The sequence below is a fragment of the Puntigrus tetrazona genome, chromosome 7 (genome assembly GCF_018831695.1).
Source record: "Puntigrus tetrazona isolate hp1 chromosome 7, ASM1883169v1, whole genome shotgun sequence".
Classification (NCBI taxonomy): domain Eukaryota; kingdom Metazoa; phylum Chordata; class Actinopteri; order Cypriniformes; family Cyprinidae; genus Puntigrus; species Puntigrus tetrazona.
The window spans coordinates 39,803,951-39,821,450 of NC_056705.1; the positions used below are offsets into that span (position 1 = coordinate 39,803,951).

Consider the following 17,500-nt stretch of genomic DNA (forward strand, 5'->3'; position numbering starts at 1 on the left):
AGATCGGCTGAATGGATTCAAAAACGGTAAAACTCAACTTATTAACTCTTGGGGAGTTAATGAGCCTATTTCCAAAACAAGAGTGGAGTGTTCCTTTAAGACCTCCTCCCTCTATTCCAGGGTTCCTCAGATCTTACCCTGGAGGTCCAATGCACTGCAGGATGATCCCGAAGACACTGATTAGCACGCTCAGGTGTGTTAAATGGATCTCGAGGTCCAGATTTGAGGATCACTGCTCTATACCTTAGTAAAAGTTTGTCTCAGCGGCTTTTGGATAGGTTTTAAGAGAAAGCTCTCTGCTAAAAATATTTCCTGCTAGTTAGGAGAACTTAGCGGTAAGAGAAAACGGCCCACCTCTCTCTGCTCGCTGCAGATCTTACAGAGCCACACGGACCGCGGCCGAGCGTTCGCCTGCACGCCACACTTGGTGCACATGTTCTGAGGGGAATAACAAGACGAAATCAGTTCAGCGTTTAAGAAAGTATTATAAACAGTGAGCATCTGTGACGCTGGTAGGACGAACACAGCGTCTGCATTCGAGACGGGGCGTTGTTTATTTATGATTCTAGCGCATGTACCAAATGTACAGCAGACCAGTAAGAATTCAAATGATCTAAAAGATCCTTTTTCTTGGGTTCATTTCATTTGGAGCGGTTTCTCACCTTTTTGCAGTCCTCGCAAACCACTGATCGGTCTCCTCCTGCAGCCAGCTGCTCTCCACATAAGAGGCAGCGAGACACTCCGTCCCCACAAACGGCTTTTTTCATGTTGTCCAGACGATTCACCAGACGTCTGTCAAAAATAAAACACAGAGCGCATGCCGGTCGTCACGTTAACATATGCATTGCCTTACACTTACACTGGCGCTGGAGTAAACGGAAGCTGAATACTCTGCATGTCTTTGCTGTTGCTTGTGAGTCTGCACATAAATCTTTTACGCCAAAATATCAGGATATCAAGTAAAGATCATGTTTCATTAAGATGCACAGATGCATTTAGATTTTATTGGTAATATGCATCTTTAAGGACTTCATTTGCACAACTTTAAAGGTCATTTTCTCAATATTTTTTAGAGTCCATATTTTCAAGTAGTCGTATCTCAGACAGATATGATCCTATCCTAACAAACGTTTCATAAGCTTATGATTATTTTTGGACTTTCTCTCCTACCCGATCCTCTCTTGCTCCATCGCCTCCATTTTTTCGGCGCGGGCGATGACGCTGTTGATGATCTCCTTCTCCTCATCGGTCAGCTCTGCCCCGAGACACGGTCCGGACTGAACATGGACACCTTTCGTGCCCATCATCGCGTCTGTCATCCTGAAGTCACAGAAACCTGCGACGCAAAAGTGAGTAATGGTGAATAATAATAATGAACTATTCAAAAAAGTAAAAAGTCATGTCTTTCCTCAACTATACGTTGGTTGATCTTGATTAAATGCTGGGATGATTTCATGGGAAATTGCAAACATGTGTCACCAAGTAAGTCATCGTGCAAAAACAAGATTACAAGAATCTTATATCCTTTAAAAAATAAATCAATAATTCATTCATTAATAATAATAATAATTATTATATATATATATATATATATATATATATATATATATATATATATATATATATATATATATAATATAAATATATATAACAGTTGCATTAACGACCATGATCACAGGCATGGTCTGTAATTAATCATACAAAAAAAAATTTAAATTCTAATAATTTCTGTAGTACTAGTGACGTTTTAAGAAGCAATGGTAGGCCTATATGCTGGTTGCCGTCGTCTTGTGTGTTTTATAAAAAAGTCCATATAAAGTCTTAAAATCAAATAAAAGATTATGAAATGTAGGCCTGTATATGCCCTGGAGGCTAGAAAATGTGTGTAATGGAGCTCCTCCAAACCACCTATAGAGGGCACTACAAAGAAGACTAATTCATAAATCATTTGGGGGTTGAAACTTAGATCTGTACAAAAATGTAATTCATAAGTAATTTATGTAACATGATAGACCTGCTCCCCCCAAAGAACTTTGCTTGATCGATATAAATGACTATAAATAAAATCATTAATGTTAAATGGAGACCCAGACCTGCGGGAAACAAAAATGCTTGATAAAACATTTTCATTACATTTAGCCCTGAATTTTATTTATGTTTAATATTAATATATTGATATCATATTTTTATCCATTCTGATATATCATATTTATTATTCTCTTTTTTTTATATTTATTTGCTGTATTTATTCTCACATTATTATTTTTTTCTTCTCATTTATATATTTATTTTATTATAAATACACTCCTTTCTCTTTTAGAATAATTAGGCGCACTGGTCTTTGCTTACCATTAATTTTGACTCGTATTGGATTGAAATCAGCATATATATATATATATATATATATGTAATTAATTTTGTTCCCGCCCAGCCAAACTCTATATAGCGGGTGTGGCACCTTTTAAATGGCCGTAACTAATTAAGAGTGAAGACAAACACACAACCGCATAAAAAACAGCAAACAGTGAAACGATAAACAGTAGCCATATTATTGGCATAAGCTATTCGTGTCACTGTACAGTGATGGATATTGAGTTTCTATCACTGTAATATTATCAACAGATTCTCACGTCTGCCAGAAATGCTGGAACTCTTTGAAATGCTTACTGTGTTGAAAGCACATTTGGCTGGCAGTAATAGTACTTCTTAATGCATAAGGCTTATCTCGGCTCATCTAAGTTCTAAAAATGAATTGCAAGCAGTAAATTCAAACGCTGCCTACATAAAAGCACACACACACACACACACACACACAACACGAGCCAGTTATGCACTCTAACTAAATGAACCTATCCAAAGATTTGTGCACGCAGTCAACGCTCATTTCTGAGTTGTTAAATTAAATGATTTTATTCTGTTCCCTGACTTTTAACGATACTTGAACGTCTATTCACTTTGCACACAGCTCTGTCCCAGTTTCCTTTAACATTTTCTTGCGCTAAATAAAGGTTTATATATAGTTATGCATGTAGGCGATGTAAAAAAATTCCATGCAATTTCTTTTTTCTGCATGCATATCAATCAGCGCATCGGTCACTTAGAAACAGCTAAATGCTGAAAGTACCCAAGACTTTAAAATAATGGGCAATCGCATCTTAACCAAAAAGTTAATTAGTTAATGCATGCAAGACTAAAGCCAAATACCCCAAATTTTATATTAAATATTAAGAGTTCTTGGACAAATTAAATACATTCTCCTTTGCGTGCTACATGCATTTCTGCAAAATCGTTTTGGGGCATTATTACATTTTTAATTTGCAGTGTATACGTGCCACCACAGTTAAAGATACCCGAAAGCTGAGTTTAGTGTCATGTACGTTATATCCAGTGGCTCATTTTGTTTCTTTATATGGACTAAGCACTAAGTCGCAAGTTGAGAGTTCCCAAAAACCATATAACAGATCAAGACAGAACCGATACAAAGTCCAGCAAAAAGCCCACGCCGCACTGCTTTATGAGTACAGGAACACAGAACACAGTCTGCATGCAACCAACGAGTCAATCAATAAATATAGCAACACATACATTTCACTGCCCTTTGCTCAATATGAATTTCCACATCATGATCTCTTAATTCAAAGATAAAGGTGATCAGACGCCAGCTGCAATCTCAGCAATGCAAATAAAATAGCATTATGTATATGCATATGTATAGTCACTGCAAGAATCCACGCCTTGATCAATTTCCTTCAGCAAAAAAAAAAAAAAAAAAAAAGACTGAATCGATTCGGAGAAACCCGCTCCAAAAACTCCACCGCAAACGAGCAGAATGACTAAATATGTGATGAGTGCAACTAGGTCATATCTGCAGAAAACACTTCCTCGGATCCCCCCGAAAGCGAGCGCCCTGTGAGACGCTCCCGCTGAAAGAAAGGCGATTCCGTCGTAGTCTGGTATTAAGCGTAAAACGCGGAAAGCGACGAGCCTCGCTGCGCATCGAGGGCAGAAGCGCGCGCGGTCTCGTCTTCATGACCACCGGAGGAACGCACCTTGCATCCCTCTCAGCAAAACCCGCATTGAGACGACACACCTTACGCTGATCTCCTAGAAGACGCGCGCTGCTTCTTACACTCCTACGGCGAGCACCTAAAGCCCTCGCGTTTTCACGGCAACCATTGTTCAGCCGTCGCGTCGATACCGCCTCGTTCGGCCCGTGCCTGCGCGCGGGAGGACGGCTGTGGGCAGGACGCGTTTTGCGATCGAAAGACGCCGTGCCTTGTTTTTCCGCGCGGCGTTTTCTGCATTCAGTAAACGAAACTCGTCGGGTCCGAGAGGCGAGCGAGCGCGCGCGCGCTCTCCGCAGATTCCAGCGCCTTTCTCGGAAGGGATGCTTTTCGCGCGCGTCGTGTCGGCAGACGCGTTTGCGGTAGACCCGTTTCTTGAATAGTCCTACCTGATAACAACCGGCCGCTTGTGAAGGAAGGCGACTGCAAACGATGCGGTGTATGGGAGTGAGGTCAGCGGCGACTGCGCATATGAGGAGAGCGCTCTTTCCCTGCTCTCCCTTCTCTCTCTGAGCTTTGCTTCTAGCCCTCTTTACTTATTCCACGCCCGTGTTACCTTGCTGTGGAAACCCCAGTACACTGAGAGGGCTGAGATCGGTGACACTGAATCACGCTTAACTAATGCACAGATAATCGTAGGAAGAAATAATAACAACTAACGCATGGGCAACTAATGATAAGCAATCGATAAATGGCTAATCATCTAATAACTACACGTTTACTAATGATGTGAATTCATGTGTGACCCTTCATCACAAAACCAGTCACGAATCACCATTAAAACACATCGTATTAGCTTTCAATCGATGGCCAGATATATTTATTTGCAAATCTAGAAAGAGGCAAAATAAATAAATAAAAAAATACAGAGAGAGAAAATTGCCCTTAAAGCTGTCCAAATGAAGTTCTCGGTAATGCAAATCACTAATGAAAAAAATAATAATTTCATCATCTTCGTCGAACGTTATCTTTGCTTCATAATGATTCTGGCATGAAAAGAAACGACCAACGCGATGTATTGCTGGCTATTGTATAAATATACCCAGGCTAGTCATGACTGCTTTTGTGCTTCAGGGCCACATTTGTTCATTACCACAATATACTTGCTTTAATTAACCGGTATGGCTAATGATTATCAAAGGTATGGTGTTATGACCTGTTGAGGCACAGGGCTATTAACTGATTGTTAAGTATCTTGGTTATGGATTTTAAATGAGTTAGCAATGTGCCTCAACGCCTCAAAACATAATGATAAATTTGCAAATCATCAGCTATGATTAATTTACGTATAAGTTGAAATGCAGGGCTTTGACTTATTGTGGTAATTAAGACAATAATGCATTGACCCATGATTGTCTGTGCATTAGTTGAGCATGAAATCATGCATATTAGCGCCACCGTATTGTAAAACGTTACCAAAATATTTGAGCGTAGCGTTTGTTTTCAGGACAGCTTCCGCCAGTTAAGCCTCCTTAAAATCTATATACCTGATACTGCACCGTGCAAAGCACACATTATCAAAAAACTAACAATATATATGTCACGTCAGATTATAAAAACATTAGCAATTGCGTGTGAAAGAGACTAGATGTTAAAATATGCATTTGCTCATTTGTGTGTGTATGAGGATATTATGAATGCGTTGCTGTATCAATGCATCATGAATATTTACATTGTTTTATGATGGAAAGGTAGAACCACGGTTGGTTTCCTTCACGGTATAAAAAAAGCATAAGCGGATTGAAAGTGTCATGGAGCAGACAAGAAATATATACGTTAAAATAGACGGGAGAGGAAAGTTCTGGCAAGCCTGCTGAGAATGAGTCACGGCGACGGGGAGGCTCTTCAAGCAGATCGCTGAGAAGCGTGAAGGCCGGTGGGAAAACGCTGTTCTTGAGTCTTCTGCGTGGATGCTTCTCACGAGCCGTCGTTAGGCTTTGGGCACTGAAGAACGTTAGCGGCCTGCTGGAGATTTTAGCATTTCGTTCACCAGCAAAAGAGCCATCCAGACGATGTTTCTCTAATGTTTCTCCTTGGCAGAAATTAGGTTACGTGAACCTGCTCCTCGCATTTTTCTCTTGGGAAGAATACTGTGCTCCTAAAACGTCTGGAAAGATCTCAGATCTCACATGAATGTACTCAGATCGATCTTCTTCATCACAGACTCTAATGTTCTCACGTTTGTCTCCTACGATGTTTTACAAGACCTTCATGGACTTCCGAGACAAAGGTCTCGGCATTAAAGATTAGTTCATGGTATTCTACTATTCATAATAATGCCCCAAAAAAGTAATCAAAGACAATAACTTCTGAACAGTTGAATTATTTGTAAGAAGTTACCGCAGAACAAATCTCTCATGTTTCTCACGTTTCTCAATTTTGACTCATTTTCTCTCAGAACATTCTGGGAGTTTTATGAGAAACAACCGAGACAAATGAGAGTCTCTTGAACTTAAAAAAAGTGACCTTTGCTCTATGGACTGTAGATTTTGCCGATGTATTGAAATGGCAATTTAAATGGTTAAAACTCTTACTTTTCGGCATAAATATGTCCCTGATAAACTAATGTTAAAGGAACTTCTCCCAAAAATGTTAATTCTGTCATCATTTACTCACCCTCGAGTATTTCCAAATCTCTGCTGAACACAAAGAAAGATAATTTGACAAGCGTTTGTAACCAGACTGTTTTGGGTCGCCATTGACTTCCACAGAAAACAAACGCTATGGGAGTCGATGGTGTCTCAAAACCTTTTTTCAAAATCTCAAAATCATTTTCATTTTTGGGTGAAATATTCCTTTAACCAACAAAATTGGGGGGAAATATCATTGTGAAAGAAATGTTTTTGTTAAATACACTTTGGACGCAATTATTGGCACCCCTGTACATTTCTATGAGTAAAATATCTCTCAAGTATATTCCCATTCATATTCACGATTTTGAGCACTCAGGGCGATTATGAACATTAAACTATCCAGCCGTGGCTTTCATATAAATATAAATAGGAGGGAAAACGACGCCTAAATGCTCTTGATCATCCATCACGAGAAAAACCAAAGAATATATTTCTGACGTGCAACAAAACATAATTAAGCTACACAAATTAGTGAAGCGGTCTTAAGAAAAGAGTTGGAGCAGTGAAGATTACCATTCCCATCAGGGCAATAATTGCGAATCTGAAAACAAACTCCAGCATGTTCAGTTGTCAGACCCAGCTTTTAGCAGCAACCTGAACCCTGTAGAAAATGACTGAGATGAACCGGCACGGATCTGGGGTCCTGAAGGGTCTGGAGTGATTCTGGACGAAGGAACGGTGTCTGATCTCTTCTCTGACCTCATCAGACATCATAGGAGAACATTTAGAGCTGTTAAACTGGCAAACGGAGGTTTCGAATGCACTTAATTGTGGCCAGTGTGTATTTGAGAAGAGCATTTATTTCATAATGATATTCCCCCCTATGTTAAATTCGTATTATCCAAAGAAATGTTCGATTTTTGTGTTTCCTGGTGTCCTGACTGACAAAAAGGACCGATTCCTTGATGTTTCTTTTTCGAGGACCCAACATAAAAGCTGGCACTTCTTGAATTTATGTGTTTCTCTTATAGTGCCTACATCATTACTTTCTCACTCCTTCTCTTTAATTAATAAATACAATAGATTGCTCCTATCTGATCATCTATCAGTCATAATGAAACGATTTTAGTGATGAACCCCAAACACGTATATGAAGCGGTCTTGTGTGCTGTGTGCCAAAGAACTATATATTCCCCAATCCCTTCAACAGAGACACCAACTAGTCTAAATGTATTGACAGGTATCTCAAATCTACTCAAATTAACCGCTTGCCATGTATAATTCTGGATCATATCAAAATCCTGGACCTAAGCTGCCAAAAAAGTCCACATGCAACCTTAATAAAAAAGTGCACAGTCTTATAAAACCTGGTTTTATTTGGTTACACAGCCTGGATTAAAATCATGTGCAGCATCGCAACATAACAGCGTTGGTTTAATGCATTAAGTAGTAATTATTTACTGTAATTAAATTACTTAATAATTTTCGTATAATCTAGTTCTGATGCAACTGCATTAAATATGCTACTGCCTTAAAAAATATGCTGTTTTATACACCAGTTTCATAGTATTTTTCCTTATATGGGATTTAAATAGTAAGTTAGAAGTAATGCAATACCTTTAAGGTAATTAGTGCAATAGTCTATAGCCTAATTACATTGTTGTATATATATATATATATATATATATATATATATATATATATATATATATATATATATTTTACTTATTAGAGCATACACACACTGCTAATAGCCAAGTTATGTTAAGTTCAGTTAAGTTGAAAATTAGTCACGTGGCATTTCAGCTCCACATCAGTTACAAGTTTTAACATGCAGCACTAAATTCACTCCGACCTCTGTGAACAGACTGTAAAGAGCCGGTTATATAAGCCACCCGTTCGTTTTCATTTGACAGACCTCCTCATGCATGGACTGAAAGACGCTGGCGCGCTTCGGAAGAGAGCAGGACCCCAAAGAGCTCCCCAACACGCGTCAAGGCGCAGCGATGTCACTGCATCTCCAAGACACGCGTATCGGAAGTCTCCTCGCTGTGAATCTGTTAGTAGTGGCATGCTGTTGCCATGCGGTAACAATTCAGAAACCCGCACCGTTTTGTCTCCTCGTCAAACCAGAACGCGGGAGCTCTCGGGTCACTTTCCTCATCCGTTCACCGGACGCTACAGCATCCCCTCTCTTGTACTGGAGTACGTGGACGCCAGAGAAACGCCTCGAGGAATGTGTGATAAGCAGCGACGGGTCTCTGGTCAAGCGTTATTGGTCACTCTGCCGTCGGGAGCGCGCACCGGGCTACGAGAGACCGACGCGCTTCAACCTGAGCGCGCTGCTGGAAGACGCCAGTCTGTGTGAAGTGAACGCGCGTATCGATTTCACTTCGCACGAAGAACGCACGAATCAAAGCCAGCAGACGGATTCAAGAGCAAAAAGTCGCCGTAGACGCGCGTGGGTTTTGCCGGGAACGCTTTGGTGCGGACGCGGCACCAGCGCCAACGACTATGAGCAGTTGGGTAGGTGCGCATGCATTGGGCTGATTACACGGTGCACGCAATTCTTTTTTTCAAATATGGAGGATATAAACAAATTTAATAAACTATTTTTATTGCTCGTATCAGAAAACCATGCGTTCATCAGTCATTTGTTATTCAAATATTTGATGGAACTAAAGTTATCTACGATTAGGCGTTTGAAAGAATGGTCAGTGAACACAATGCACACGTTTATTTAATCAAATGTAATAAAATTAACTCGATAAAAGTAAATACAAACTATACCCTATATCGGCTATCGGCAATTTTTACCGATATGAAAGTTATCGGTTTGAAAGTAAAAAGAAAGGATTAAGAGAAGTCAGAAATTAAAATACAATAGCAATACGAGTCTTTTTTTGCTGTTATTCGCTGCGATTTTATTGAGCGATAAATAAAAATGCCAAAAAGTGGGCGTGTACGAGTGGGTGTGGCCGACCCTAAACCTGGGCGTGTCTGGCGTTCAGAAAACTTGGGAGGTCCAGCAACATAACCTGAAAATTACAGTCAGTAAATCAATATGATTACAGAGTGCGTCGTAAACGTAGTTATATGTCAGTGAAGTATGTGTGCAAAATATCTCATGAATATCTCTTTATGCAAGTTGACTATAATATTAAAGAATTTACCCCGCTGGAAGAATAAAAATAAAACAAAAGATACCATATTTTAATATTTGTATTGGTTTTAAGGGAAACTGTAACGACGCTTGCCGATCTCTGTTAGTTCTATTGGTTCCTAATGGAGTGTGCACCCAAACATTTTTAGTGGTTTTAGGTTTTATAATGTTTATTGTATCTGGAATCAAGTCGCCTTTATTTATATAGCGCTTTTAACAATACAGATTACGTCAAAGCAGCTTTACGGTATTAAATAGGAAAATAATGTCAGTTGTAAACACTCACTTTAGAGGCAGTTAGTGGAAACCGTTAGAACTTTCTGTGATGTTCTGTTCTTTTTTTGCTCCTATTTATTGTGATTGGATGGAGTTATTTAGACGTTGTTCTCTCGTGCAGGTATGTTTGTGCATGCAGACAGATGCTGTCGGGAACACGATCACTGCGAGCACATCATCCGCTCGTTCTCGGTGAACTTCGGCGTGTTCAACCCCACTCTGTTCACGCTGTCTCACTGTGACTGTGACCACAGGTGAACACCGTCTCACATTCCTCAGACGAGAGGCATCTTCAGTCCTCAGGGGAGACTCTTCAGAGTCATAACTCACCCTTTTCTGTTTATCCGTCCCCTGCATTCGATCTGTTAAACATTATAGCCCGCTGCGTGCGAGATTTATCTTTGGCCACAGTTCAGCTGTGTATAAAGGCTTTTTTTTTGGGATGCGGAGCGATGTAAAACAGAGCTCAGGCAAAGTTTGCATCAATGAAATTTAAACTTATGACAATGAAATGATGTTAATAGCAAGGAACTTCATTTCTGCATCAGCGTTAACAAGTTGTTCCAACTAATTTCCAATTATACGTTTTTGTTTCAAAACACAGCACTTGCTAAAAACTTTAACATGAAACTCTTTTACATGTAAAACTTAAAAAATAGCATTGAAGTGCCCCTATTATATGGGTGATGAAAGGTTGGTTTTGGGAGTCCCCAACAACAGGTTAGCATGCATGCAAGGTCAAACACTTTCAGTGCCTTGCATTTATGTTCACCTTATTGCTCAACGACCTCAAACTATTCGCTCAATGGTTCATTTTATCAAAACCTCCTTTGCGTGACGCTAATCTGCTGTGATTGGTCGACTGGCCTCATTTCCATTTAATCTTTCCCAGGGGCGGTTCTAGGATTTCATCTTTAGCCTTCAGAGAGACCATTAGATACGATACAAATGACCTAAATAAACAGTATTTTATGGTGCTTATGAAAACTGTATTACAGTTACTTTTTAAAGTTACGGGAGTTACTCATTTAAGTAGGTTTTTTTTGCATTATTAACATTATTTTAAGAAATGCATGGATCCATTATGCTGGCTCACGTACGACATTTTCATAATTCAATTTTTAAGTTTATTTAAGATGTCGCTATTTATACGCAGAAACGTATTTGGCGTGCGTGAGATGCTGTGGTTAGGTTTAGAGGTGTTTGGAAGGTGCATATCATAAATAGAAATGAGACCGGTCCTTATAGTGCCTCGCATGCTTTCTGTTACAGCGAGCGAGAACCATCTCGAGATCGATAAACGAGCAAGAATGATAAACTTTCTTGAGGAAGCGGCACTGGCCTGATTATAGTTTTGTGGGGGCTGAGATGAAAAATGGTCTCACCTGTAATGCCTGATTAAGCAGTGTTTGTGAGCGCAGTGCTGCTTTGTGTACAGCGTTAACAGGAAATGGTTATTTTTATCGCTTAAAAAGCAGCACCTAGTGGTGAAGAACGAATTAGCATTTTCATTCAGACCAACCAGTGGGCGGGCAGTGTGCTAACGTTTGATGTTGACGTCAGCATGAAGCGACTTGAGATTCGGTTTGAATGCTGTCTTTCAAAAATCCATAATAGGGGCACTTTAAACACAAGCAGGTTTTTCTGTTTACTGAAAAAGCAACGTTGCTTTAAATGTATATTCTCCTTATCCACTGCAAAGCAAAAAATAACTAGAAATTCACTGCCAAATGTAAAAATATTATCAAGAAAAATTCAATACACTCATTAATTTCAGATATATATATTTATTTTTTTGCCTTTACTTGCAACCATGCTTGTGTTTTAGTTGTGTTTAGTTCTAAATGCATGAATGCAAATACGTTTTGTTCGATGGAAAGTTTAAACAGATAATGCAAATCATGTTTATTCCTGTCTTGCATCTTCCTGTCTCTTCTCCGTTAGATTTAAACAATGCCTTCTGGATGGAAATGACACCATCTCCAACATGGTGGGCTACAGTTTTTTCAACGTCCTGAAGCTCCGCTGCTTCGAGCTGATCCGAAGGAGCCAATGCACGCAGTACAACTGGTTCGGATTGTGAGTGCAAGAAGTGATGCTTCCTGGGTTTTTCCGCTTGCATCATAATTGCATATAATTACATAATTCACATCAATTGTCTCCACATTTTTTCCAAGGCATCATTATAAGGCTTAAAAATGCTCATAGTCGTAGATCAGGTGCTGTCAACATTTAAAGAAGCATTGATCAATCTGAAGTAGTAGTCTCTTTCATTAACTGAGCATCCTGTAATATTGTTTTACTAGATTCGTTGTCTAAGAGATGTTTTCTTTAGACATTCTTTGATAATCACGGTGTTGAATTTTACAGCTGCTGGTGGGATTTGTGTCTCTATAATAACGTTGTGCCAGGCTGGGAGTAAGTTTCCTATGCAGGTCATGAGCAAATAAATCCTCGAGTCTCAAGTTGCAATGCACAGAATTAAACAAGACAAGTCAAGTCAAGGCTATGGCTCACCTCAAGCAAGTCGTGTTGAGTCCTGTGGAGAAAGTCACTGTCAAACTGCCACGCAGAGGCTATGTTTCCCAAGCAATTATGAACTTACACAGAAACGAGAAACAATTGCTTTATTAAAAATCGGGCTTTTGCAACATTTCGTCGCGTGTGGAAAAAAATGAAGAATCAGGACGCAACTCACTTTTGAGAAATACTTGCTTATTTACTTACTTATTTATCGTAAATTCTGGCAGTTTTGTGGCATGAGAAGTTGAAACGTGAATGATCGTTTAGATATTATGCGTATAAGTACTGCGTTTCAATCTGAGCGCGCTCTGAGACTGTTCAAAAAAAAGTATCCTCTATATAGAACGAATATAAGTTGTGTGAATGACATTTTGCCACACTGCATCCAGCATGTTGATTTATCAGCATCAGTTGTGTCTCTTCGCTGCGATTCATAAACATCTCAGTGCAGGCATACATAAATTATACGTGTATATATATATATAGAATATAACACTAACATAATAAAAACAGAAAATGCATTTAATGCACTATATACAAAGAAATAGTGGGTGAATGTGTCTGTTTTTGCTGGCAAACGGTATAAAACAATTATATCAGCACTGCTTAAAAACCATGGACTTGCTGCTCCATCCACAGTATTTCTTTTTGTACCAAAACATTGAAAGTGATATGTTTCAACTTAGTGTTGATGGTAATTTGAGCGATAACTAAAATATTTTAGTTGACCAAACTAAAAAAATGTAGCGGGGTAACAAGTTATTTCAAGTTGAAACAACTTTCTTTGTTATTTTTACAGTGTAGGTAGATCTAGACACATCTGTGCTGTATAACTAAGTCCTTGGATCTCTCTGCAGGTGCACAGTGGTCAAGACTGCACCCGTGGCAGTATGGAAAGATTCAACACCGTACAATTCTACCAGTCTGACTAATGAGAACAGCGGCGCCCTTGACCTTTCATGCAATGAAGTGCCAATCAAACTGTCACACAGCGCCAAACAAAGAACCTCTAAATCGAAACCAATTCAATTGACAAAGGGCCGAAAAAGCTGCGCCCCCGTGGACTGCGCAAAAGGGGAAACGTTTCAAAAGTTGGTGAGGCAAATCGAAAAGAGGAAGAAGCCACAAACAAAAGGACATCAAAAAGGAGGCAAGGAGCCGCTTGTCTCCCGAAGGAAGGCATCCGAAGAGAAGAAAAATATCACTCAGAAGATGAAGATGGAAAGCTTTCTTCAAAGCACCCACAGGACTCCGAAAGCAAGTGTCACTCACTCCCCTTCGGCCTCATCTAAAACAAAATTACTCTCAGTGCAAAAGACAATGGCCGCTCGGTCCAAACAAACGTCCTCAACTAAATCGGGAGCAAAGACAGTTCAAAATAAGAGGAAAAGGGGTAAAAAGAAAAAGAACCAGAAGGAAAAACGAATTAAATCCAACAAGCAACGATGAGTTCTTTAAAGCATGAACAATTTCACATTATCCGTCAGGATCCTTGCTCTTTTATACACACAGACTAGACTTTTTCTTGTTTAAGCGGGTGCCAAAAAACGACGCCCCATTAAACATACGCCAGTAACCTCAGCAGATGCATATTTGCATGTTCTAATGCCGTGATTAATAAAAAACTAATCACTTAATGAACCGTGTTGCTCCTGGACTTAATAATGGACAAAAATAACGCTAAAGTGAATGTAAGATTTAATGCATCTTCAAAATTTAAACATTCCTACAGCAAGAAAAAGTCCAGACGGCGGTGGGCGACGCTGGTGAACTTGAAGCACAGCCCAGATTTGGGCCTCACTAACATAAAACGTTTTAAAGTGAGGTGTTCAGGAGTGTATTAGCTTAATAATATTACCAGCGTAATCTAACAGCAGCTTCAACAAGTGATTTTAGATAACTGTGAAATGAAAGATTGCTAAAAAATATATATTAATGTACTTTACTGTATACATTTCTGCGAGTGTCGTTTATGGTAGAAATCTTGGCATGGGGTATATAGTTAAACAAAGCTTTCTGAAAGCAACAATTTCTTCGAAATGCAAGATATTAAACAATGACGCAAGCGATAAATTGCAATCAGCAGTTTACAGCTAAGAATCTTAGTTCGTTTCTTCATCGGATTTGAAGAAATGTAGCATTGTGTCAGTGTCTCAGAAACAGATGCTCTGCAGTGAATGGGTGCCGTCAGAATAAGCGGCTGATAAACACAATAATCTATCAGTTAATGCTGCATGTTTGAAGCAAACACATATTTTTAACTTCAAAGTGCCACTTCTGGTTAAAATAATGCATAATATCTGTATAACTATTCCTCAAGTAAAACAAAAACCCATCAATATATGTTTTTAGATCTGTTTCAGACTTGATTTGTGCAGATCTCTCTCAGATTTAGACCAGACCACCTATTTTTCCCAGAGAAGGTGTTGCTCTCCTGTTTCAGCCAGAAGTAAAGCTTTGAACTTAAGGTCTGGATGCATTAGTTACTTCCAGACGCACAGCTTTTCTCTCCGCAAGACGTGGACCGTTTGGTCTCTCATTCTGAAGGCACCCAATCACTGCAACTGGCATTTTTTTAATTTAGCTTTTTTAATTGACTATGCATTGTTTGGTAATAAAGAGGAACATGTTAAACAAGTAAAAAGGCAACATATTTAAACTGAGTGTTTATGAACAGATATAGAAGTCTATTCTTTCCACAGACCTAAACTAAATTTGCAGTTTGTGGATTCCTCCAGCAGATGCCCTCAAAATGCATGAGTGAAATATGATTTAATTAGTCCTGTTGATAATTAGTTCCGAAAACAAAGGGAGCATTTATTTTCTCTAACAGTGTTTTAGTTCGTCGGTTTCAGAGGCACATAATCCTGATTTAAAATAATAGTCGTATCCTCCTAAAATGTCAATGTCATTATATTTTTGTTATGCGGCTGGGGTATAATTAAATAAACTATAATCAATGTGATCTTATCCGAAAGGTTGAAATGTGTTCTTAAGAAAAGGGCATTTATCATAAACACGGAAAGATTGTTACGTTATTTATTATGCTGCCAAATATTAATTAATTACCATTCCTGAAATCCATTGATAAATCTACTAAAGTACATACAGCTGGCTGGACATATATATATATATATATATATATATATATATATATATATATATATATATATATATATATATATATATATATATATATATATATATATATATATATATATATATATATATATATTTGCTCACGCTTATATGTGTGTATAAATTTTAATTCATTCATTCATTAATTTGCTCACGCTTTGTTCTCATCCACAAAATACAAAAAGAAAATGTAATAATAATAATAATCACAATCGGCCAAGTAATATAGTTCATAGGCCTAGCTGTGGAAACCTAGTATATTTCTATATTGTAGAACGGGACAACCTTTGTGATGATACGACGCATAAAGAAATTTGGATTAACATCAGACACACATTTCTGAAACGTCTCACATTGCTGTCACTTTTCCAAAAATCGGTCGGAGTAACATTCTACAGCCTTGCAGCGATTCCTCCTGCTAAAACATCTGATACTTTAGCCGTCTGACAGACACCTGGCCCGAACCCGACGACTATAATCCTCGCCTGAAGTGTCAGGAGAGAAGTGTTGCCGCGGTTGACTGCGGTATGCTCGGTATTACTCACACAGCGGGATGAACACTCGCTTCGTTTCAACTCCTCGGCAGATTTTCAGAAAGGTGATCAGCTTCAGCCTCAGAATCAACACCATCATCTTTTAAACCGTTCAAAGCCAATCTGGTTTAACAGAACCCATTCTGCTGAGACTTGATGACTTTCAACTGGCTTCGGTCTTGTGGCTTTGCTTCCGAGATTCTGCATCAAATAGTGGCTCAGCTCGACAGAAAAAATAACACCGTCACACTTTAGAAGTACAATGTGCTTATTGTGTTCATACACGAGATACGGGTAAGGTTAGGGGCGGGTTTGGTGGTTCGGGTGGGTTTAAGGGTCAGGGGTTTAAGATGGGGCAACAGCATAAATATAAGTGTGATGATATACATTAATTGCAGGTTTAATTACATATAGGTAATTAAGTGCAATGCAAAAGCATGTATGTACACAGTAAGTCCATTGTACCAAATGATTCATTTAAATGTAGTTAAGTGCACTAAAATGGCTTTAACATAGCCATAAAACCAAGTATGCCAATGTGCACTCTACATGCGCTCTGACTTCATGCACACTGTATGCACGCCCTAGCATTGCATATAATAAAACGGCATACACTAGTATGCACATAAAAAGTGAGGTATGCCGTAATTTGGGCATTGCATGCACTGTCTCTCCGAGCTGATGCACACATCGAATTAAACTTGGACTTCTGGTGCACCGTAAGCCTAAACCTGCACTAGTATATACCTAAAAAAACCTAAATATACTTTGGCCCTTGCATCGTATACAACCCAAAGTATAGGCTGCAGAGTTTTGGACTTCATGCACACCGTATACACGCTAGCATTGCATATAAAAACGTGCGCTGTATAGTATGTACACAAAAACGAAGTATGCAGTATGCACGCATGCACTGGGGCGTAACTAAAAACCGAAGTATACAGCAGCCTGCTTAGGGTTTGAGGGGAGCTTTGCATTTCACCTGTTGGGGTTTAAATTTAATTCCGAATCGCTGAACGCGCTCGATTGAATCCGCGGCGCGACCGGCTTAGCACGGCGTCGGACTGACAGCCGGGAAAGGTTTACGCCGCCGCGCGAGCACTGCGCAATCGCGTCCAGCTCGGAAAGAGCGAAATCCGCCCCGGAGTCACGCCCACCGATTTCCGAAAACACCGGAGCCTATCGAGCCGAGGGGCTGGCGGATCGATCCGCAGCGCAAGCCAGCGAGGC

At 39.4% G+C, this 17,500-nt stretch overlaps 3 protein-coding genes across 6 annotated transcripts in view; 2 read left to right on the forward strand and 1 right to left on the reverse strand.

Moving 5' to 3' along the window:
• The window catches only part of rph3ab (rabphilin 3A homolog (mouse), b), a 16,506-nt gene extending 11,897 nt beyond the window's left edge, over positions 1-4,609 (reverse strand). The window contains exons 1-4 of one of the 4 annotated variants that reach the window (XM_043245921.1): positions 4,454-4,609; positions 1,171-1,336; positions 663-792; positions 355-438 (exon numbers count right to left, since the gene is read on the reverse strand). In XM_043245921.1, coding sequence (XP_043101856.1) covers positions 355-438; positions 663-792; positions 1,171-1,319 — 363 coding nt within the window. In that variant the 5' untranslated portion in view covers positions 1,320-1,336; positions 4,454-4,609. Of the gene's footprint in view, positions 1-354; positions 439-662; positions 793-1,170; positions 1,337-3,585; positions 4,014-4,049; positions 4,384-4,453 lie in introns of those variants that run through there. The other 3 variants (XM_043245923.1, XM_043245919.1, XM_043245922.1) reach the window with 3 other exon arrangements.
• A 3,950-nt stretch (positions 4,610-8,559) lies between these two features.
• Positions 8,560-15,690, forward strand: LOC122348288 (group 3 secretory phospholipase A2). Its single transcript, XM_043243604.1, has 4 exons — positions 8,560-9,163; positions 10,198-10,330; positions 12,021-12,155; positions 13,457-15,690. The coding sequence occupies exons 1-4, from the start codon at positions 8,644-8,646 to the stop codon at positions 14,046-14,048; spliced, it is 1,380 nt and encodes a 459-aa protein (XP_043099539.1). The 5' UTR covers positions 8,560-8,643; the 3' UTR covers positions 14,049-15,690.
• A 1,502-nt stretch (positions 15,691-17,192) lies between these two features.
• The window catches only part of LOC122349259 (probable E3 ubiquitin-protein ligase HECTD4), a 58,134-nt gene continuing 57,826 nt past the window's right edge, over positions 17,193-17,500 (forward strand). The window contains 1 exon segment of the mRNA XM_043245237.1: positions 17,193-17,500. This exon segment is cut by the window's right edge and continues 317 nt beyond it. The gene's annotated coding sequence lies outside the window, so the exon portion shown is untranslated.